Below are 23859 nucleotides of genomic sequence, written 5' to 3'. Positions count from 1 at the left end.
CTTTAAAAACTCCAGCTTCAGCTCTCAAAATAAAATCTTCCATTTTTGTCATGTAGTCCACAATGAAGTCTAAAAAGGACAGTAAAATTCCTAATCTATTTGGGCCTGAGTTCACTGGTTCTTGCTGCATTTTGACTTTTTTTATTACCAAAAAATAAACTGTATACAAATACATATTTAACAAGTCATAAAATGACTCATACAATAAACTCTTAAAACTTGAGCTTCCTGGCTTTACACACAGTGTTAAATTCATATCCTGGTTGTGTTAAAGCAGTCAGCATTTTTCTGGGTCAGAAATAGCCTCTGAGCTTGCCACTTGGTAAATGTGAGTAAAAGGAATTTCACTCTTTGTTGGCCATGTTGTTTTTCATCCAAATTCATACTGTAGTACAGAAATGATAGTAGTAGATAGTTAGCCAAACTTCCTCACGGGGTTCTTCTTTGGTTTCTGCCTGGCCAGCCCAAACTCTGAGCCTCCTCTCATCGACCTGTTAGAGCCCTTCCTCTGTGGTCACTGCTGGTTTCTTCTGTTACCCAAGCCCAATAAATCCTTTCCTTCGTGCCCAGGGGTGAAAACTGATTTTATTATAAGTCAAGAGACAATTAACACCAGCAAGAAGTTAGATTAAAACACAGGAACAACAACATTTTAGAGGATCTGGAAACTTGAAGCATAATTTTTCTAGACAATTCAATTCACATAAGGCTTGTCTTCTTTAAAGATTAAAACAGCAATAATATAAAGGAATGACTTAAAATTAGACAGCTCTCTGAGATATTTTGTTCTCTAACTGCCTGCTTTTCTACTGTTTTTCCTCTTACAATTCACCAGTCTCTGCTCTGGCTGTTTTTCTTTCCATTATTACATGTGAGTTGTCATTCCCTACCAATTCTACCAGAGTTTGTGGAGACAGTCTGCCACTGTTCCAGCTGTACTTCCAGCCTCCACTGATACAAATAATGAATTTTAAATATTCAGTACAGATAAGTGATGAATGTTTCATTATGTGCTGTCATGTTACATGAAAGATAATAATTAAATGAACTTTTGGGTCTAAGTTATTCTATTCTTAGGACACAATTATAAATGGTGTTCTGAATTTCTGTTTTGTGTACTTGAAGCTAGGCAGAAAAGAAGGGACATCCATAGGTTTTTTTTTTTTTTGAGGCTGAGTTTCACTCTTGTTGCCCAAGCTGGAGTGCGATGGCACAATCTTGGCTCACTGCAACCTCCGCCTCCTGGGTTCAAGCAATTCTCCTGCCTCAGCCTCCAGGGTAGTTGGAATTACAGGCACCCACGACCATGCCCGGCTAATTTTTTGTATTTTTTGTAGAGGTGGGGTTTTACCATGTTGGCCAGGCTGGTCTTGAACTCCTGACCTCAGGTGATCTGCCTGCCTTGGCTTCCCAAAGTGCTGGGATTGCAGGCGTGAGCTACTGCACCTGGCCCCATCTATAGATTTTATATGCTTTATGGACACTCACTTAGTTTAAAAATGTCTTCAGGCCAGGCGCAGTGGCTCGTGCCTATAATCCCAGCACTTTGGGAGGCCAAGGTGGGCAGATCATTTGAGGTCAGGAGTTCGAGATCAGCCTGGCCAACATGGTGAAATCCTGTCTCTACTAAAAATACAAAAAATTAGCTGGGCCTGGTGGCATGTACCTGTAGTCCCAGCTACTCTGGAGGCTGAGGCAGGAGAATTGCTTGAACCCAGGAGGTGGAGGTCACAGCCAAGATCACTCCACTGCACTCCAGCCTGGGTGACAGAGTGAGACTCCGTCCCACCCCACCCCACCCCCACCCAAAAGGGAAAAAAAAAAAAAAAGTCTTCACCTGGAAATACAAATACAACGTGTCAGGGTTTGGAAGGGGACCTGCCTCCTCTGGGACTTGACTCCTTTTGCTGCTGGTAGAGCAGGTGGGGCTGCTGCTGCCATCTACTGGAGCTCATGTTCCTTTTGCAAAGTGCCGTCTTGTCAGCCTCCCTGGATCCTATGGAACAGTACCTTAAGAAGCGCTCTACTCTCTATCCATTTCCCAACATACCATTTACACCTTCATCAGCACTAAAAATTCTGCTTCTGAGCTGGGCATGTGGCGTGTCCCTGTAATCCCAGCTACTTGGGAGGCTAAAGCAGGAGAATTGCTTGAACCCGGGAGGTGGAGGTTGCAGTGAGTCAAGATTGTACCACTGCACTCCAGCCTGGGTGACAGAGTGAGACCCTGTCTCAAAAAAAAAAAAAAAAAAAAAAAAAAAAAAAAAAAAAAGAGCATGGCCGGGTGCAGTGGCTCATGCCTATAATCCCAGCACTTTAGGAGACCTAGCCGGATCACTTGAGGTCAGGAGTTCGAGACCAGCTTGGTGGATCACTTGAGGTCAGGAGTTCGAGGCCAACATGGCGAAACCCCATCTCTACTAAAAATGCAAAAATTAGCTGGGCCTGGTGGCGCATGCCTGTAATCCCAGCTACTCAGGAAGCTGAGGCAGGAGAATCACTTGAATCCCTGGGAGGTGGAGGTTGCAGTGGCCTAAAATTGCACCACTGCACTCCAGCCTGGGTGACAGAGCAAGACCCCATCTCAAAAAACAAAAAAAAAAAAAAAGAAAAAGCATTTCTGCTTCTCCTCTAGTCTTCCCTGGTTTTACACCCTGGAAGTCTCCCCAAGAACCTAAGTGGTCCTTTCAAAGAAGTCCCTGTTATGAATTGGAGCTGAAAAGCTTGGGGAAAAGGGACGCTCATGATATATAATGTATGAGATATATCCTTGGGATCAGCAAGTGAAACTCAGAACATCTTTTGCATGGAAACAATGCTATAAATTGCAGGTTCGGAGATTCTGTTTAGAATGGGCAAGTCCTCAACACATACTGAACTTAGGTCCTGTGTCCTTTTTTTTTTTTTTTTGAGATGGAGTCTCGCTCTGTCACCCAGGCTGGAGCACAGTGGCGTGATCTTGGCTCACTGCAACATCTGCCTCCCAGGTTCAAGTGATTCTCCTGCCTCAGCCTCCCAAGTAGCTGGGACTACAGGTGCGTGCCACTATGCCCGGCTAATTTTTGTATTTTTAGTAGAAATGGGGTTTCACCATGTCAGCCAGGCTGGTCTCAATATCCTGACCTCAGGTGATCCACCCACCCTCAGCCTCCTAAAGTGCTGGGATTACCCAAGCCCAGCCAGGAATGTCCTGTAGCCAACTTGGAGGCCAGGCGCGATGGCTCATGCCTGTAATCCCAGCACTTTGGGAGGCTGAGGTGAGTGGATCACAAGGTCAAGAGATCGAGACCATCCTGGCCAAGATGGTGAAATCCCATCTCTACTAAAAATACAAAAAAATTAGCTGGGTGTGGTGATGCGTGCCTGTAGTCCCAGCTACTCAGGAGGCTGAGGCAAGAGAATCGCTTGAACCCAGGAGGTGGAGGTTGCAGTGAGCCGAGATCGCACCACTGCACTCCAGCCTGGCAACAGAGCGAGACTCCATCTCAAAAAAAAAAAAAAAAAAAAGCCAACTTGGTAAGGCCTCTTAGTTGGGCTTTCTGCCTTTAAACTTGTAATCCCTTTTGATAAATGTACCATATTGTTTTAGAAAGGTGGTTGTGAAATAAAGAACTGCCTGTGTTAACTCTATGTGTCTTACTGCCTTAAACATTCTATGTGTCTTACTGCCTTAAGCCAAGTCCAGTGTTTCTCAGCATGGTATATTGTGACCTAGTCTCTTGCCTGTCAGCCATCACCTCTGATATCCAGTGCATCAGCATTATCTGATTCCTTGGTCCCTGTTATAAATAGGAGCTGAAAGTTTGGGAAAAGCATGCTTTTGTACATGCTTTCTCTGCCTAGAATGCCCACCTTAATATTCTTATCCTGACCTCCTCCAATTCCCACTCCTACCAACATCTGTCTAATGCCTATTTATCCTTCAAAACTCAATCTAGATGATGTCTTTCTCTAGGAAGCCTTTGAAAACCTATTGTAGGTCTATATAGTATAATTCTTTGATCAATGTCTGTCTTCCTTACAGAACTATAAGCACTACGAGGCCCAGGATTAGGTCAGTTTTGGCTCACCATTGTATCTCTAAGGCCAACGCAGGCACATAGCAGGCATTCAATATCTATAAATGTATGAATCTATGGGTTGCTAGGTCTGAGTCAGATGCTTCTGCTGTGTGCTCCTGTAGCACTCCATGAGTACCTCTCTAGTACACTTAATGTACTGTATTGTAATTGTCTGTTTGTCTGTCTTCTCCAACAGGATTATGAGTTCCTTTTTGACAAGGTTTGTGCCTTTTATCTCCATATCCTCCAGTAGCTAGCATGATAACACGGTGTATATTAGGCTTTTAATATATGTTTGGCTGTTAAAACTATCCATTCTGGGAAATAAGCAGATTCATTCATATATTGTTGGTAACAGTCTAAATTGGTACAGCCACTTTGAGGGGCAATTTAGGAATACTTCATAAAAAACTTTTAAATGGACTACAGATATACTATATTTACATATGTATTCAATGATATGGTTATTGTTTATACTAACAAAAGGTCAGAAACGTCCTAAATGGTGAAACATTAGAGACTGGTAAAATAAGTTATGGTATAGCTATACAGTGGAATACTATATAGCCATTAAAAATGGGGTAGATCTTCTATAGAATGATACTCATGAAAAAAAGTTTAAAAGCAAGGTTCACAGTAGTATGTACAATGTATTTATTTTTATTTTTATTTTTTGAAACGGAGCCTTTCTCTGTCACTCAGGCTGGAGTGCAGTGGTGCAATCTCAGCTCACTGCAACTCCGCCTCCCAAGTTCAAATAATTCTCCTGCCTCAGCCTCCCAAGTAGCTGGGATTACAGGTGCCCACCACCACGCCTGGCTAATTTTGGTATTTTTTTAGTAGAGACAGGGTTTCGCCATGTTGGCCAGGCTGGCCTTGAACTCCTGACTTCAGGTGATTGCCCACCTCGGCCTCCCAAAGTGCTGGGATTACAGGCGTGAGCCACTGCCCCCAGCCAATATATTTGATTTTTTAAAAACCTGTGTGTACACATATACTAAGCTTATATATGCATAAAATATTCCTGGATGTATGCAAAAGAACTTCAATACTGGTTGACCATTTAGGAGAGAACCAAGTATCTGGGGGACAATTACAATTGTCTCAGCTACAATTGTAAAAGGAGACTTACTGTTCTATATATACTCCCATTGTGCCTTTTGAATGTTTGTGCCATGTGTATGTATTGCCTGTTTGAAAAAGTAGTGACAAATACTGCTTCATACTTCTGGACTATGAATCTTCCCTTACTGCAACAGATCTTACCACTGAGCCAGATCCACCATCATTTCTTTTTCTTTCCATCCACCTTCTCAGTTCTCCATTTTGCATTGTGGCCATGTTATTTGCTAACTAGTGAAGAAGACCAAGAAAAGAGAAATCCTCACCCACCCAAGGCCATGCTGGTACTCTGTCTCTGACTTGTTTCCCCTCCCCTATCCTCCTGCCTCAGTTCCCTCTACGTCCCATTGGAGTTCCATTCCAAATATCTCAGAACTCCTAAGTGCCTCATCCCCATATATAACCCTACCCAACCTCTTCCCAAAAGCCCCCATTTTGACTTCTCAGATGTTTACAAATCTTATTAATTGGCTGTTCCTTCCTTATCCCACCTTATACCTTCATTCTTTATCTTCCTCAGTTTCTGTCCTGCCCCTTATCCACTCTCTCCCCTTTGCTCTGAAGGTCTTATCCCTGTCTTTTATGCTCCCTTCTTTGTATCCTGATACTCAGGGAGGGAGGCATTTGGGAAGAAGACTCTTCATTGCATTTTTGCAGCTATAGGAACAGATATTTTGGGTATCCCAAGTTGGAACAATGAATGTGTGTGTTGTCCTATAAAGATGTTATTATAATTGATGGTTGGGGGCCATATTTCATATCCATTATGGGTTAAATAGGCTTCTGTGAACAGGCTTCGGGGAAAAAACATTCTTTCATGCTGTGGTAGGGACATTTCCAGAAGCATCCTAAATAGGACAGGATACCATGGTTTGTCCAAAAGTAGCTTTTGTCAGTCTGTGAAATAGGCCAACAAAATCAGTGTCTTCCAACTTTTTTTTTTTTTAATGGTTTTTGTTTTGTTTTGTTTTTGAGATAGGGTTTGGCTCTTGTCACCCAGGCTGGGGTGCAATAGCATGATCTCGGCTCACTGCAACCTCTGCTTCCCAGACTTAAGCCATCCTGCCACCTCAGACTCCCGGGTGCATGCCACCACACATGGATAATTTTTTTCTTTTTCCTTTTCTTTTTTTCTTTCTTTTTTCTTTTCTTTTTTTATAGAGATGGGATTTTGCCTTGTTGCCCAGGCTGGTCTCAAACTCCTGAGCTCAAGGGATCCGCCTGCCTCGGCCTCCTGAAGTGCTGGGGTTACAGGCATGAGCCACCACATCTGACCATCTTCTGATTCTCTTACTTAATGGTGAATGGTGATTTGACTGTAGATGGCCTGTAGTCCCTTTCCAGTCACAGTTGCTAGAGTTGTAGGTTGTAGGGAGAAACTCACATCAATTAGTCTTCATCATGGTTTGGCTGTTGTTGTAATGGTTTTTACAGTTAGTGCTTTTTCTTTCTAAACATGTGTTGTTTTTAACTTACATGTTGATTTTCTTCCACCTTTAATATTTTCCAATTCCCTTCTAACAGAGGCGGACATCTAACCATGGTCATGCCAGGAAAAGAGCCAAGGTGAGAGCCCTTCCTCTGTAGCTTCTTTTCTAATGTTATTAGTAATACATTTCACAAGTGGACTTGTCATGACTATCTAGTTTGTTCAGATTATGTAGGCAGAGTTTTCTCACCTGTACTCTGTACCCCAATTGTGAACCTGCATAATACACACATGTACACCTACACATACACACCTCTAATGGAAACTGTATGCATACATAGGTGTATACACATTTGATGCCTGAAAGGCTGCCCAGCTGGAGCCTTCCACAGAGCCTGAAAGAACTGGATACTAGTTGTGCTGAAATACCAGTTTCTCTGCTCACTCCTAGCTTCTCTAGGAGAATGGCTGCTTATATGAGTCTTACAAACCCTTCCTTTTTTTTTTTCACTTGTAAATTTTCTTTAAGATTAAATCCTGCCCACTAAGAAAAATGACTCAACATTTTTGGATATCCTAAAAATACAGGCTTTTTTTTTTTCCTGCTAATGTTTTACTTTTTTTTTTTTTTTTTGGAGGTTTTTGCTCTGTTGCCCAGGCTTGAGTGCAATGGCGCAATCTTGGCTCACTGCAACTTCCGCCTCCCGGGTTCAAGCGATTCTCCTGCCTCAACCTCCCAAGTAGCTGAGCTTATAGGCATGCATCAGCATGCCCGGCTAATTTTGTATTTTTAGTAGAAACGGGGTTTCACCATGTTGGTCAGGCTGGTTTGGAGCTCCTGACCTCAAGTGATCCGCCTACCTCAGCCTCCCAAAGTACTGGGATTACAGGCATGAGCCACCACGCCCAGCTTCGAACTCTCAACCTCAGGTGATCCACCCGCTTCAGCCCCACAAAGTGCTCGGATTACAGGCATGAGCCACCATGCCTGGCTATTTTTCTTTTTTTTTGAGATGGAGTCTCACTCTGTAGCTGGAGTGCAGTAGTGCGATCTCGGCTCACTACAACCTCCGCCTTCCTTGTTCAAGTGATTCTCATGCCTCAGCCTCCCAAGTAGCTGGGCTTACAGGCACACACCACTATGCCAGGCTAATTTTTGTGTTTTTAGTAGAGATGGGATTTTGCCATGTCACCCAGGCTGTTCTTGAACTCCTGGGCTGAAGCGATCCACCTGTCTTGGCCTCACAAAGTGCCAGGATTACAGGCATGAGCCACTGTACCCAGGTAACTTAATGTTTCACTTTTTAGGGGCAGGAAGAGGATTTTGCTTTTAATCATTACATGATACAATTAGCACCTCACAGATTATTTTAAGCAGAGTTATCAGGGAAGACTACATGTGTTAGTATGTGATAGGTTTCTAATTTAGCTGGGAAGCAGTAAAGTATTAAATTTTTCTTGCATTGGGAAGAATTGCCTCCAAAAGTAATAATTAAGGTTGGCTACTCTGTTCCTCCAAAAAAATAATGATAGAATTTGGAGAGTGGCTCAGCTACTGTGTGACTTGAGTTTGAAGAAGGCCAAGAACTAAAAATTGGCTCTGTGGCTTGTCTTGCGTGGCCTGATCCATAGTGATGCGCTTGATGTTAAAGTTCAAAACAGAGGTTACTTACTGCTACTTTAGTTCCTCTCAAATTTTTTGGGATAAGTAAGACAGCTATTATCTCCATTTTACAGATGAGGAAACTTGGGCTATAGGGATTGAGTGGCTTAACAAAGTGCATTCAGTAGCAAGTGGCAGAATTAGGCATGAAGTTAATTCTTCAGGCTCACAAGTTCTTTCCTCTGTACTGCACTACCTGGAGCATACCTGTCATGTCTTGTGCTTTGGTGTTTATTGTAATCCTTGGTTTTATTGTGTATTGAGTCTCAGTAAATGTTTATAGGTAGATTTCTGATGAGTCACCCTACAGTTTTTAGCTTTGGGTGGGTCACTAGGAGAGAAATGATTTGCATAGTGGATTTCTGATATTTTTGGGATTCACCAGCTAGCAGAAGTAAAGCGGGCAAATTAGGTTTTATTGCATTAAATCCCAAGTATTAATAAAGTTTTATCTATCTTTTTTTTGTTTGTTTGTTTTTTTGGTTTTTTGAGATAGGGTCTCACTCTATTGCCCAGGTTGGAGTGCAGTGGCATGATCACAGCTCACTGCAGCCTCAACCTCCCAGGCTCAAGCAGTGCTCCCACCTCAGCCTCCCGAGTAGCTGGGACCACAGTCATGTGCCACCATAGCCAGCTAATTTTTTTTTTTTTTGAGACGGAGTCTTGCTCTGTCGCCCAGGCTGGAGTGCAGTGGCGCAATCTCAGCTCACTGCAACCTCTGCCTCCTGGGCTCACGCCATTCTCCTGCCTCAGCCTCCCGAGCAGCTGGGACTACAGGTGTCCGCCACCACACCCGGCTAATTTTTTTGTATTTTTAGTAGAGACAGGGTTTCACCGTGTTCGCCAGGATGCCTGACCTCGTGATCCGCTCGCCTCGGCCTCCCAAAGTGCTGGGATTACAGGCATGAGCCACTGCGCCCGGCCAATTTTTAAAAAAAATTTTTTTAGAGATAGGGTCTCACTATGTTGCCCAGACTGTGACCTCCTGGCCTCAAGTGGTCCTCCTACCTCGGCCTTCCGAAATGCCAGGTTTACAGGTGTGAGCCACCATGCTTGGCCTGTCTTTCTCTTACTCTTTTCTTAGACACTTCTTTCCATACCCTTGGCATCTCAGGTTTAGAGTCATTTAGCATTTATTGTCTACTGTATGCTAAGCACTATTTAATGATATGTATATTTACGTACTATATATTATCTAATTCTCACAACAGGTTTTTAGATAATTTTAGGTATTTATCGCCATTTTCCTGAGGAAAAACAGAGACCTGGAGAGGTAAGGTAATTTGCTCAGGGTCTCATAGCTTGTAAGTACAAAACCAGGAGTTGAAGCTAGGACTTTTGGCTCTCAGCCCCATTGTGTTTCTACTATGCTATGTTGATGTGTATTTGCATAAAGTTCTGAGACTGAAATTAGAGTACGGGGCTGAAGAGAGAAGAGGGCTAAGTGAAATGGTTTCCGACCATCTGTCCACATAGCCAGTTTGTACATGTCTACTGTTGTAAGCAAGAGAAGTATCTTTCAAGTGAATCAGGAACTGGTGAGTAGGACCCATCCCTTGTTTAATGGAAACAGCAAGTAACAGAGCCAAAGAGGACACTTTTCATTCAGCCAAAAGCTTTCTGAATATTCACCAAGGGAAGAAAGATATAAGATATATAAAAAAACAAAACTGAAAATTGTTTTTTTCAGTCTAATTCCAAGCTAAAGTTGGTGCGCAGCCTGGCAGTGTGTGAGGAGTCCTCCACCCCATTTGCTGATGGGCCATTAGAAACCCAGGTAGGTCATTTGCAGGAGTAAGTGTGGCTTTTGCGCTTGGCAGTTTTTTGGTAAAATGTAGTACAGCAATCACAGCAACATCAGACTTGAAAATCAGGGTAGAAGGTACTTCAGAACAAAGCTGTTGTACTAAAACAGGGCATGGTCTCTCCTCCCAGCTGCGGGTTCCAGTGGCAGTGGCAGTGCTGACAGATCTGTGCCAGGGAGGAGGGGAACCCTAAAAAAGAAAAAAGAAAATAACCCCAGCATAGCTGACAGCATGAAGTATAGGACTTCATATCTTGACCACCTAGGATGATGCAGACAAGAAGATCCCAGAGCTAGATCTTATTTTCTTATGTGTACCCTCCCGCTCTGGTGGTTAGAACCATTCCCATCCAACACCTATGCCAAGAACAGCCTGTGTAATTTGAGCTCTCCATAAAGTAGGCTGTGCTTGCTGGCAGAAAAAGCTGTGCCTCTACCCTCTTGATAGAACAAAACTAAAATAGTTTAATTAGCAAAATAACACTAATCTGTAAGAGAGAGCTGCCACCCCAATATTTACCTTCTTTGAGATTCCAAGGGAGCTGCAAGAAAGTTAAAATCCTTTTCCCCCTTTGATTATCCTTTTTCCTCTTAAGGATATAATTCAATTGCACATCAGTTGCCCTTCTGACAAGGAGGAAGAAAAGTCCACAAAAGATGTCTCTGAAAAGGAAGACAAGGACAAAAACAAAGAAAAGATCCCAAGAAAGATGCTGTCCAGAGGTGAGGAGTTTTTCCCATCTCTTATCTGTTCTAGGGCTGTGCCCTTTACTTTTATCCTGAAGCCTGGTACCTGCTAGCCTTACTGGCCCATTAATTTGTAGTGTTCTGCTAACTTGGTTGCTTGAGGAGATGCCTAACTAGGTTACTTTCTTTGTTTCTGTAACTGAACCTGCCTTAGGAGCTCGCATGCCACAGACAGCTACTCCATATGCATTGGCATTATCCATGGGAGGACAATGTAGTCAATTCTGATTTTACTTGTGCTCTGGAATAATGGTGACATTGATCATCATTGGTAGCAAATCCTCCAGATGCCATTTATATTTTGATTTGGGGATGGCTAGGGTGATATTTGTTTATTTATTTTTATTTTTATTTTTTTGAGACAGAGTCTCCCTCTGTCGCCCAGGCTGGAGTGCAGTGGCATGATCTTGGCTCACTGCAACCTTTGCCTCCCAAGTTCAAGCGATTTTCTTGCCTCAGCCTCCCGAGTAGCTGGGACTACAGGCACATGACACCACACCTAGCAAACTTTTGTATTTTTGTAGAGATATTTAGTTTCACTATGATGGCCAGGCTGGTCTCGAACTCCTAACCTCAGGTGATCTACCTACCTCGACCTCCCAAAGTGCTGGGATTACAAGTGTGAGCCACTGCACCTGGCCTGGTTTTTTTTTTTTTTTTTTTTTTTTTTAATAATGCAGATTTGTCTCTAATTATTCGACTGTCTTTGCCTTTAAACTCTTGTACTGGTAGCAAAAAGACATAGTCCATAAAAATGATAATTGATTAGAAAAGGCAAACAGGATTAAAAAATAATGTTTGGGCATATTTACTGAGATTCTGGAAAATTCAGCCCTGACTGCCCTTACCTGGAATTTATTTTCCTTAATAAAACCTGCTTTGTTTTGATCAGGACATTCAGTAAATACCTATTGATGACAGATGGCTTTTCAGTGTAATATTGATGTAATACTATGGCCCAGATTGTTTCTTCTGTCATTTTGATGTGGAATTTTGGGATCTAGCACATCAAGGTCATTCTGGATTTTATGTTAAAACCCTGGAAGTTTGATTTTGCTTTCCTATTCTTGTATCTCTTGGTTAGGTTGTGGACTTCTGCTTAGGATTAGATAGCATGCAAAGCAGTTTCATTTATTTTAAATTTCTTTTGTTGTGGTGGTTCTAGACTCCAGCCAGGAATATACGGACTCCACTGGAATAGACCTACATGAATTTCTTGTAAATACACTGAAAAAGAACCCAAGGTAATAACATGATGGGTATAAGAGGAAAAGAGGTTAGAGGATAGCAAGATTCCAAGAGGCCAAATGGCTTTCCAGAATTTTTCCATTCTTAGAATCTAGGATGCTCATCTCCCTGTCCCCCCAGTATTTGTCAGGTATAGTTTTATATTCTGTGAGGGATTCAAAATACTCTCACATTGAGGTTTCTGTTTTCAGAAGAATTGGGGAAAATTCTGTGAAAGAAGAATGCAGAAACAGAGAAATATGAAGGCTTGGGAGTACAGTGATTAAAAAGCACACATTGGGAGTGATAGTAAGAGGAGCTAAAATAAAAAGCACAGAAAGAAAAAACAGTTGATTGTACATAAGCTAAATTATAATTCCTTTAAAATTCTGTATATAACAAGATGGAATATAGAATGACGATTAGATTTATAACGTGTTTATATGAATATGTTGCTAACAGTGAGATTTCTGATATGGTATAACAAAGTATATGATTGAAGGACCTGCAAAATGTATACTCGGGTTGTTTTTCTTTTTAAAAATATTATAAAATAGGCAAGTGAGGCTTAGCAGCGTTATGGTTCATTACTGGGTTTGGATATATACCTTTTTCAACTTCTATAATGAGCAAGTTGTGTTTTCAATCCCTACTTTCAATGTCTATGGGAGGGCTGCTTTTTGTTTTGTTTTGTTTTAATCTTTTTTAAACAGGGACAGAATGATGCTGCTAAAATTAGAACAGGAGATTCTGGAATTTATTAACGACAACAAGTAAGTTACTTGCATGAAATACATATTTAGATGTGGGAGGGGGCACTGGAAATAAATTTAGGTACAATTTTAGGAGATGTTTCCCTTGAAGTGTGATTTTTGAAAACATACTGAAGTTTTTGGCCGGGCGCGGTGGCTCAAGCCTGTAATCCCAGCACTTTGGGAGGCTGAGGCGGGTGGATCACGAGGTCAGGAGATCGAGACTATCCTGGCTAACATGGTGAAACCCCGTCTCTACTAAAAATACAAAAAACTAGCCGGGCGTGGTGGCGGGCGCCTGTAGTCTCAGCTACTTGGGAGGCTGAGGCGGGAGAATGGCGTGAACCCGGGAGGCGGGGCTTGCAGTGAGCCGAGATCATGCCACTGCACTCCAGCCTGGGAGACACAGCGAGACTCTGTCTCAAAAAAAAAAAAAAAAAAAAAAAAGAAAACATACTGAAGTTTTTAAGTTATTATGTAGATTTCAGTTGAAAAATAATTTATATCTTTTCAGCAGCTCGCCCTTGTCCCAGATTTTACTATTCTTAAATGTCTTCCTTTTTCTTTATCAAACATCATCTAGGTGGGTGGGACCTAGGGCTTAATAAGTAGTCTTTTTTTTTTGAGACAATCTTTCTTTGTCGCCTAGGCTGGAGTGCCATGGTACAGTCTTCACTCACTGCAATTCTGCCTCCTGGGTTCAAATGATTCTTGTACCTCAGCCATTGTGTAGCTGGGATGATAGGCACATGCCTAGTTAATTTTTGTATTTTTTGTAGAGACGAGGTTTTGCCATGTTGACCAGGCTGGTCTTGAACTCCTGAACTCAATTGATCCACCCGCCTCGGCCTCCCGAAGTGCTGGGATTATGGGCATGAGCCACTGCACCCAGCAATGAGTAGTCTTAATGAGGAAAGTAGGTCATAGTAATCTGCAGAATACTGTAGATAAAGAAACTGAGAGAAACCTGTTTGGTTCCCATTTAGTAAATATCCGTATTTCTTATGTCTGTTTCTCCTAAGAAACTTTCCACTTTAGATACTCATAAGAAAAATTAAAATTGGTTGTTATTGCAGTTGTTTGTCTTATTTCACTTTTTTCCCCCGTGTTTCCCTTCAGTAATCAGTTCAAGAAGTTCCCTCAGATGACCTCGTATCACCGGATGCTATTACACCGGGTAGCTGCCTATTTTGGGATGGACCACAATGTTGATCAAACTGGGAAAGCTGTCATCATCAACAAAACTAGTAACACAAGAATGTAAGGGAGGAAACCATGGTTTGGGAAGACTTCCTTGGGATAACCTGCTGGGTTGGAAGAGGAAGGTGTAGGATCAGGATGTCTCTTGCAGATGGCTGGGCGTGGTGGCTCACGCCTGTAATCCCAGCACTTTGGGAGGCCAAGATGGGAAGACTGCTTGAAGCCAGGAGTTGGAGACCAGCCTGGTCAACATAGCAAGATCCTATCTCTATTACCTTTTTTAAAAAAAAGTTTTAAAATGGCCGGGCGCAGTGGCTCACACCTGTAATCCCAGCATTTTGGGAGGCCGAGGCGGGTGGATCATGAGGTCAGGAGTTCACGACCAGCATGGCCAAGCTCTCTTGAAGCCAGCCTCTCTACTAAAAATATAAAAATTAGCCGGGCACAGTGGCAGGTGCCTGTAATCCCAGCTACTCGGGAGGCTGAGGCAGGAGAATCGCTTGAACGCCGGCGGCAGAGGTTGTGGTGAGCCGAGATCACACCATGCACTCCAGCTTGGGTGATAGAGTGAGACTCCATCTCAAAAAATATATATATTTTTTTAAGTATTTTGCGGGGAAGGGGTTTGGGGTTGGGGTTGGTTATATAATTAATTCCTACTCTTTCTGAGGCCTTGGAGATAGATTCTAGAGGGACTGGTGTTTCAGGAAGTCTGGCCTTAGCCTGTCTTCACTGATAGGACAGATATAACTATGGAGGAAGAGAAGTTATAGATGTATAAAGAACAGACCCTGAGGATTTCATTAAAACCTGCATGTGACTTTTTGGATTCCTTACTCCAGAAATTCCCTGAGTGTGAGTTGTGTAATTTAGGAGAGCTGTACCTAATAGGTCTGCTTCCTAACAAAAGGGTCTTTGTCCTCCTTTCCTTTCACATTTCTCTCCAAATCTCAGCCCTGAACAGAGGTTTTCAGAACATATAAAGGATGAGAAGAATACAGAATTTCAACAGAGGTTCATTCTCAAGAGAGATGATGCCAGTATGGACCGAGATGATAACCAGGTGAAGAATGGAAAGGGGTGGGCCTATACAGAGAGATTGCAGTAAGAGAAACTGGGAAGGGAGAAGAATTTTTGTGGGATGGAGAAAACTCAAAATATCTTAGTACGGAGAAATGTATTGAGCTATACTGAGTTGGCTTTGGCTTAATGTTGAGAACTGTTTATTTGTTGAACTGGATGCCACCCTCTTAGCCCTAGAGAGACATGGTGCTGAGGTTTGCTAGGTGATCTCATTTGGCCTGGAACTCCTTGGGTCTGCCACTGACTTCTAACACCACATCATTTGGAATAAAGCAAGGTTGATCCCTGCCTCAGCCTTGATCCAGCTGTTGGTTTCATTCTTTTTTTTTTTTTTTTTCTTTAATAGTTAGGGATTTCTTTGGGAACCACAAAAAGCTACTTTGTCCCACTTCAGCTCTTATCCTAGCTTAGGGCTAGCCTTGAACTGGCAAAGTTGTGATCTAATTTACCCAATTATAAAAGTGTTTCTGATCCCTTTCTGCAAACTCCTTAATCTTTTTCCAACTCCTTCCACCAAGGTGAGTGAGTTAATTTGACATTTGATGCTGGGAACCTCAGATAGATCCCCTTTGTGATCCACTGCTGTGGGAATAAGAAGGAAACAACTTATCCCGTCCCTTTAAATGGGCCTGGCTATTGCTTTGACCTCAAGCCTATCCTTTAGATATTAAGTGATTATTTGGGGGTTAGCTAAGAAGGTTTAGATCCAGCCTGCCTCTGCTTGGCCTCCAAAAGGGATTAGATTTGAAGACCATGGTTGAGTAGAGCCTACATGAATCTTGCTAATTAATAACTATAATAATATCTTACCTCTAGTGTCAAAATTAGTTTTCTTGGGATATTGTATGGTCTTGAGACCAGGACCTTTCCTGCTTGCTACTTGAGTATTTGAGGGAGTCCTTTTGAGAAAAGTGCCATTATCTACTGTGGACAAACACGCTGGGACTGATTGAAAACAAAGAAACATACAAAAAGACAAAATTTTAAAAACGAGAAAGAGCCTTTCCATCCTGATGCCCTTCTCCATTTTCCAAAACCCTTTTTCTGTGGATCAGGAATTATTCAGGCCTAGAGGCACATTGGGGCAAAGTGGAGTCTGTCCCTATTGTGAACTTTTCATCTCTCAGCTTCAGGCTTGATCCAATAGGGTTGTTTCTGTGTACTTTCTGTCTGTGACGTTAATAATAAGCATAATAATTGCTATCTTATTGAGTGTTTTCCCTGAACTAGGCTGTGTTCTAAACACATTGTATGCATTATCTCTTTTAATCCTCTTCACAACCCAATACGGATGGGGGTTATTATCCCCACTTTACATATAAGAAAACTGAGGCTAAGAGATGTTAAGTTACTTGCGTAAAGTTATATTGCTGGGAGGTGGCAGAGCTGAGATTCTGCCTGACCTCAAAGCCCATTATGTTCTTTCTACTTTGCCATTGGTTTACCTAGGGGCTGAGGACAATATAGCTCCTTGAGGTCCTGTGTCTTCTTGGAACTGAATTTATAAAAGGACATTTGGTAGGATTTAGGTTCTTGAAGCTAATGAGAACTAAATCTAGGCAAGGTTGATATTCTTGAAGTTATGGCTACCTTTGGAGATTGGTAAAGATCAGGAAGACCAGCCTAGAGCAGCAATCTCCTTAGTTGCTTCTTGTGAAGCTTTCAAAGCCTCTGGAGTGGAAGTCAGAATCTTTTATAATCTGGTGATATTCATTTGATGAGTTTTCTCCCTTAGAACTCCTTGCCTTCAAGAGCAGTACGGATAAGGATACTCTTATTACACCCTACCCTGGACAGTGTTGACCAGTTGCAGGCCAGGAGAGGAAAGATCATGATGAGGATTTAGATGGTAGGCTACTCAGAGGTGGTGATTTGCCCAGCCATCCCTTCTGGTTACCTCACTACATTTTCTAGAGAATGTAAGGTTCTTCTCTATCCTCCATTTCCTTCTTTTCCTTGTCAATCTCTCTATCTCTCCCCTTCCTCCACTGTACCTTACTTCTCTTCCTTTCTCTGCCCCTCTTTCTATCTGTTCTCCTTTTCTTTCTCTTTGTATTGCTCTGTTCTCTTTCTTCTTTATTTCTGTAATTTGTCTCTCCCCTTCCCCACCTCCAGTTAATATAGTTAAGATTAGGAAAAAAATGCTTAGACTTTGAGTTTAGCTTCGCCCTTGGGATTTCATTTCCAAGGCCCTCTTTGCTGAGCTGTGTGTGATTTGGGTCTTCAGGCCATGGCATTAGTGATTAATGAGGAATAATGCCAGGTGCTAGTTCTATAAACCTCCTCCTCTATGTTCAGCTCTGCTAAACACCTGTTTCTTCTCCCATTTCAGCTTCCATCTATCCTTTGCTTTCCCTCTAAAGCAGTGTTGTCCCTTTTCCCAGGGCTATTTTCTCGATCCTTACTGACTGGAGGCTACCTGATTACTAGAGGGAAGCAACCCAGTCCTTATAAATAGTTGTTATTCTTGATACTGGGTGGGTGGGAGGGGTGGGGAGATGGAGAGTCCCCAGCCATCCAGAAAATCTGATCTCCCAAACTGCATGGTCAGATGTACCCAGTAAAACCTCTCCAGGACTGGAAATTTTATTCTTTTTTTTTTTTCCATTTTTTTGATGGCAACTATAAACTTTCCCGGTTTCTCTTCCTTGCTGGTGTGCAGTGAGCTTGCAGTACGAGGAGAACTTAACTAGCTTAATTCTGCTCATCGATCTAGATCAGAGTTCCATTGCAGGATGGAAGGAGGAGCAAGTCAATAGAAGAGAGAGAGGAGGAATATCAAAGGGTCCGAGAGAGAATATTTGCCCGAGAGGTAAGTGTAGCATCTGAGAGTTGTCAGCCCATAGCTTTTAGCTCTTAAACGTTGGAACTGTGAATGGAATGAACCCTCCACAAATGTTTTTGGGTTTGTTTGTTTGTTTGTTTTATTTTAACCAACATCAGCCAACCCCAGATTTGATCTCTAAAACTAAATGTGGCTTATTGGGAAGCTGCAGATTTTCACTTATATTGTTTCAATACATTCTGCCATATGGTATACAAAGAGAACTAAAACTTGGAGTGGCTGAATTTGGTAAATTTGCCTAGACTGAAAATAGAAATGGTTTTGGCAGGGTCTGAATCTTGCCTCTAAAACCCTCCTCCTGCTTACCCTCTTTCACTCCCTCTATCCATTTTAGGCATCTTTGCTTCTAAGTGGAAGACATAGTGTTCACACAGGCTGTACATTCATCTTGTTTGACCAGCCTCATTTTTAGGATATGTTGGTGATTGTTAGAGCACAGGTCTGGCATCCATTCTCTATGAGCTCCACATTCTGCATGCACAGAGAGTACCACTATTCCCTCCAGTCTCTACCTGAAAAGGAAGTCTCTTTCTTCCTATATTTCTTACCTTGCTTCCTACAGCAGGAGTAGCTCCTAGGGCTAAAAGCCAACATGAATCAGTTTAGGCAACGTTATTCTTAAATGTGTGGGCCACATCAAATATACTTGGTACCCCTGTATCTGGTTGCCTTTGCCTATCAGATTGAAGAGAAGAATAGCAGAAATTCAGGAAACATTGTGGGTGTACAAGAGGGAAACAAATTTCCAGAAAATGTAGTATCCAGATATGAGCACCATCTCACAATCACATGAGTAACAAAAGAGGGAAAACCAGTCTCCCTTCATTGTCAAAAGATGGTCAGGGTTTTCCTTGTTTTTTATTTTTATTTATTTATTTTTTTTTTAGATAGGGTTTTGCTTTGTCACCCAGGCTGCAGTACAGTGGCACAGTCACAGCTCACTGCAGCTTCAACCTCCTGGGCTCAAGCGATCCTCTTGCCTCAGCCTCCTGAGTAGCTGGGATTACAGGCACGCATTACCACGCCTGGCTAACTTTTTTATTTTTTGTAGAGACGGGGTCTCACTATGTTGCCCAGACTGGTCTCAAACTCCTGTGCTCAAGTGATCCTTTCACCTCAGCCTCCTAAAGTGCTGGGATCATAGGCATGAGCCACTGTGCCTGGCAAAAGATGGTCAGTTTTAATCAATATACTTAGATGAACACTACTCTCTTCCCATTCTCCCATTCTCCCCTTCTCACAAGGGAAATATAAATATATATAGATAGATATAGATATAGAGATATATATCTTTTCATCATCATCATTAGTTTAGAAAAATACTGTCTCCAACTAAAAAACTGAACAACTCTATGTACTTGCTCCATTGTCTCAGAGATCCTCACTGGGAACTGATATACAACAAACCTTCTGGCCCAAAGTCCAAGGAGAAGGAACCTTCTTACCTCCTGTTGTGTAGACTTCCATTCTGAGTCAGAAAAGTCCATCTTCCAAATTATTCAACCATAGCCCAAAGAGGGTTCTCTACCTTTACCTACAAACCAAGTAGATGGAATGAGAGGAGAAGTTTGTACATGGCTGTGGCCAACAGAACGGGTTGGTGGATAATAGTAGCAAGTACTGGTCGGGTGCGGTGGGTCACGCCTGTAATCCCAGCACTTTGGGAGGCCGAAGCAGACGGATCACCTGAGCTCGGGAGTTCGAGACCAACCTGACCATCATGGAGAAACCCCGTCTCTACTAAAATTACAAAATTAGCCAGGCATGGTGGCACATGCCTGTAATCCCAGCTACTCAGGGGGCTGAGGTAGGAGATTGCTCGAACCCGGGAGGCAGAGGTTGCGGTGAGCCAAGATTGTGCCATTGCACTCCAGCCTGGGCAACAAGAGCAAAACTCCGTCTCAAAAAAAAAAAAAAAAAAAAAAAAAAAAAAAGCAGCAAGCACTTATATAGCACTTACTATCTTTTAGGCATTGTTCTTAGTACTTGATATAGATTAACTCAGTCCTCATAGTAGGCCTATGAAGTAGTTTATATTATTTTCCCCATTTTATAAATGAGGAACTAAGGCACATAAAGGTTAAACAACCACCTAAGTTCACACTGCTAGTTAGCAAAAGAGCTAAGTATTTGAATTCAGCCTGGCTCCAGAGTCTACACTCTTAACCCCCTAATGTAAACCACCTCTCAATAGCTTGCTCTGCTCTGGGCTCTTTAGATTAAGAAGTACCAGTGACATCGTAACCTAACTGACTATCTGTGATGTGTTCCTCTGCTTCACTTACACATGGAAAATGACTGCCCCACTATGATAGCCATTAGCAAAGCTACAGATGTTCTGAAAGCACAGACAATTTATAATAGGGTATTGGAGCTAATTATATACAACACTGGACTGTATCTACCTACAACTATAACAAAGGCAAAGTTAGCGCTTCTCTTTTTTTTATCCTGATTTCTAGTCTTCAAGCCTCTACTAATGTATGTATTCTTCGTTAGATCCTTGTAGATTTATCACTTTGATTTCAGCACTTCTAACTCTTGTAGTGGTAGAGGCATCAGGAATCTCAGAAAGTCTAGACAAGGAACTATGGCCAAAGCCCATCATACTCCAAAGATTCCAAGTGGAGAGGAGCCTGGCTAAAGGAAGCTGATTAGGGGTGGAGTTGTGGGGTTGGGTGTGGGAGCAGGAGGCAGCCCATAAAGAAAGGAAGTGGCAAGAAGGGTGTTTGGATGGAAATGCTGCTGCTGCAGCCTTCTCTGGAGCCTGAGCTATATATTGGAAAAGCTGCCCAGCATAGGCTCTGCTCTGCATGGAGCTCACTCTGCTCAGCAGCTGGACACTCTTGGTACCTTTTCCTAAAGCTTGGGAATCCACCACAATGCTCACTTCACTCAGCTCAGTGGCTTTGTCAGGAAATGATCCCCAAAGGGAATGTTTCAGGCTTTTAATTTTCTCATTTTTTCTAGGCCCTGAAAAGTACCTCTTCCACAATATCCCACCCTCCTTGGGTCTCAGGTCAGAATGTCTTTCATTTTGGCCAATGTAGGAAACAGAAATGGAAAAGCCATTGAGGATGATTTCCAAAAACAAAGTTTCTTTCTCTTGTCTCCCTTTTCCCTTCCTTTGAACACACTCTTTAGGACCGAGGACATGAGTTGTTATTCCCAGGTTACCAATAAATTTAGAGCTAAAAAGGAAATAATAATTAGGTTAATACTTTCCTCTTCCTCCTTTTCACACTCCTGCCTTTGTCAGCCTCTTTTTTTAAAAACACCTATCCGAAGGCTAAAACCACCAAATGCTCTTTCCCATTAAAGGTGAGAAGTCAGATTGGGTATGTGGGTGTGGGTCATCCTGTCCCTGGCCCCTCTCTCCCTGTTGGTGGGGTGAGCTTTGGTTTGAGGACCTTGGGTATTCATAGCATCATGGACATCCTTTTCGGTCATGCCATGCTGTTTTCTTATAAGTTATTTTCCGTTTTCTCCCCCTCACCTAGACTGGCCAGAACGGATATCTAAATGACATCAGGTTAGTACCACTTAGCATGTTCCCTGCTTCTCATTGAGCTTTGCCAGTGAGGTTAATATAATCCTGTAATGATGCTTTTCTTTGATGTTAACCAACAGACTCTCCAAAGAAGCCTTTTCTTCTAGCTCTCACAAGAGAAGGCAGATTTTTAGGTACCTCTGTGTGATCTATATCTCTCCTTTTTATTTTTAATTTTATTTTGTTTTGCTGTAATCTTTTCAGCAGAGTGGGTTTGCTCCATGCATGGCTGCTTGTGGAATAATTAAATTTGTGGTTTTTGCAACATTGGATATTTTTCCCCATTTAAAAAAAAATGGCTCCTGGTCAATGACTTTATTTGTATTGTTGCTGATTTCGTTTTGAGTCCTAAATAGGTGGTGAAGGGGACCAAATAGGTGTGTCTGGGATAGGTACAGCTTCCTCCCAGAAATTTGCTGGAATTGGGCATTTTTGAAAGATTCAAACATATTTATAGTAAGGTAAAAGAATGGGCGTCTTCTGGCTAACCTTTTCTGAATCTGTTGAAAAGATGTGTAGACATTATTCCTGACCCAGCATATCTTAAAGATATCTTTAAGAAAAAATAACACATATATATATAGAGAGAGAGAGAGACACATATACGGACACCTCTGCGTATGTAGTTTTCTCTTGAGGCAATGTAATGTGTAAGAAAGATGACCTCAGAAAGGACCTGGCCAGGCACGGTGGCTCAGGCCAGTAATCCCAGCACATTGGGAGGCCGAGGTGGGTAGATCACGAGGTCAGGAGTTCAAGACCAGCTTGGCCAAGATGGTGAAACCCTGTCTGTACTAAAAATACAAAAATTAGCCAGGCGTGGTGGTAGGCACCTGTAATCCCAGCTACTCAGGAGGCTGAGGCAGAGAATTGCTTGAACCTGGGAGGCAGAGGTTGCAGTGAGCCGAGATCGCGCCACTGCACTCCATCCAGCCTGAGCAACAGAGCAAGAATCCGTCTCAAAAAAAAAAAGGGACCTGTCTGCCTTAGAATGGACTTAAAGTGTGTCCTTCATATGATCATTACTTACTCTGAATGCTGGTGCAACCTGTTGTATTAACTTCCCCAGTTCCCAATGTTCTCCATTTCCCCGCAAAGCAGGTATACTACCCTCCCTTTCATTTCAGTCTCTCAATCCTACCCCAGAGGATAATACAAGGCAGTGTAAACAGAATAGGGTCTAGTCTGTTACCAACTCATTTTAGGTATATTCTTCCCAATTTACCAATAGAAAAACTAGAAAATACTGAGAACCTGAGTATTTAACACTAGAATTCAGGTCTAACCCCCTTTCCAAAGGGTTTCTCTCTTACTGACTACTACACTTGATAAGGACTGTCTGACTAACTCAGATTTGAGATCTCACTCCTAGTACTCTAGTTGTCCTTTCTCTGTTGCCCTTTCTAAAGCTAGCCAAACCATGTGGAAATTGGGATAGTGAGATTTCCCATTCTTAGGTAGAGGATTTTCCATCTTTCTCAAGTCTTTTTTTCTTAGGCTATCCTGCCCTGCAGTTCATCTGAAAACCCCAGGCAGAGAGGGCCTTGCATTGTTGGTGGTAGTAGAGATAGATCGAGTCCCCTTCATTAAAAACAAAAAACAAAAAAATCAAGATTCCTGTTTCACAGTCTACACTTTGGGGTCATAGATCATCCCAGGATAACTATAAGAAATAGGAGTTTTAAACCAACTCCTATGTGTGAATTAATGCACAGTGCTTTACAGTCACCAGAGTATACTTTATCTGATTCAGTTCTCTCAACATCCTAATTTGGTCAGCTGGTTTACGTGTAAGAAGACAAAAGCAGAGAGATTAAGTGAATAGCCCGAGTTTACATGGCTAATAGAAGCAAAAATGGAGCTGATTCATAGTTTAGTGTCCTCTTCACTACACCACACCAGCTCTCTACAGATGTCACCCCTTCCTCTCTTAGTAGTGTTACATTTGGAGCCCTAATCCAGATTCACTGATTAGAATGATGCTCTTTTTAGTGCTGTGGACCATCAGACTACATCAAACTGTGCAGATAATAGTTTGAAAGATCTACTGAGCAGGTGCAGCCCTTTCCTCTCCAGACTTCTTTTTTTCTTCTCTTTTTTTTTTTTTTTTTTTTTTTTTTTTTTTGAGACGGAGTTTCGTTCTTGTTGCCCAGGCTGGAGTGCAAGGGCGTGATCTCGGCTCACTGCAACCTCCGTCTCCCAGGTTCAAGCAATTCTCCTGCCTCAGCCTCCTGAGTAGCTAGGATTACAGGCATGCACCACCACGCCTGGCTAATTTTGTATTTTTAGTAGAGACGGGGTTTCTCCATGTTAAGGCTGGTCTCAAACTCCTGACCTCAGGTGATCCGCCAGCCTCGGTCTCCCAAAGTCCTGGAA

At 42.3% G+C, this 23859-nt stretch overlaps 1 protein-coding gene across 1 annotated transcript in view; it reads left to right on the top strand.

Annotated features, from left to right (window-relative positions):
- Positions 1-23859, top strand: part of R3HDM2 (R3H domain containing 2) — a 152407-nt gene that overhangs the window by 94354 nt on the left and 34194 nt on the right. Inside the window, 10 exon segments of the mRNA XM_050747257.1 lie at positions 4258-4281; positions 6708-6749; positions 9966-10052; positions 10676-10802; positions 11992-12070; positions 12767-12826; positions 13925-14065; positions 14960-15068; positions 17805-17900; positions 21434-21465. Coding sequence (XP_050603214.1) covers positions 4258-4281; positions 6708-6749; positions 9966-10052; positions 10676-10802; positions 11992-12070; positions 12767-12826; positions 13925-14065; positions 14960-15068; positions 17805-17900; positions 21434-21465 — 797 coding nt within the window.

The sequence above is a fragment of the Macaca thibetana genome, chromosome 11, assembly GCF_024542745.1.
Source record: "Macaca thibetana thibetana isolate TM-01 chromosome 11, ASM2454274v1, whole genome shotgun sequence".
In the NCBI taxonomy this organism is placed as follows: Eukaryota; Metazoa; Chordata; class Mammalia; order Primates; family Cercopithecidae; genus Macaca; species Macaca thibetana.
The sequence above is the reverse complement of the archived record's forward strand: the minus strand, read 5'-3'. Positions and strand labels throughout refer to the sequence as shown.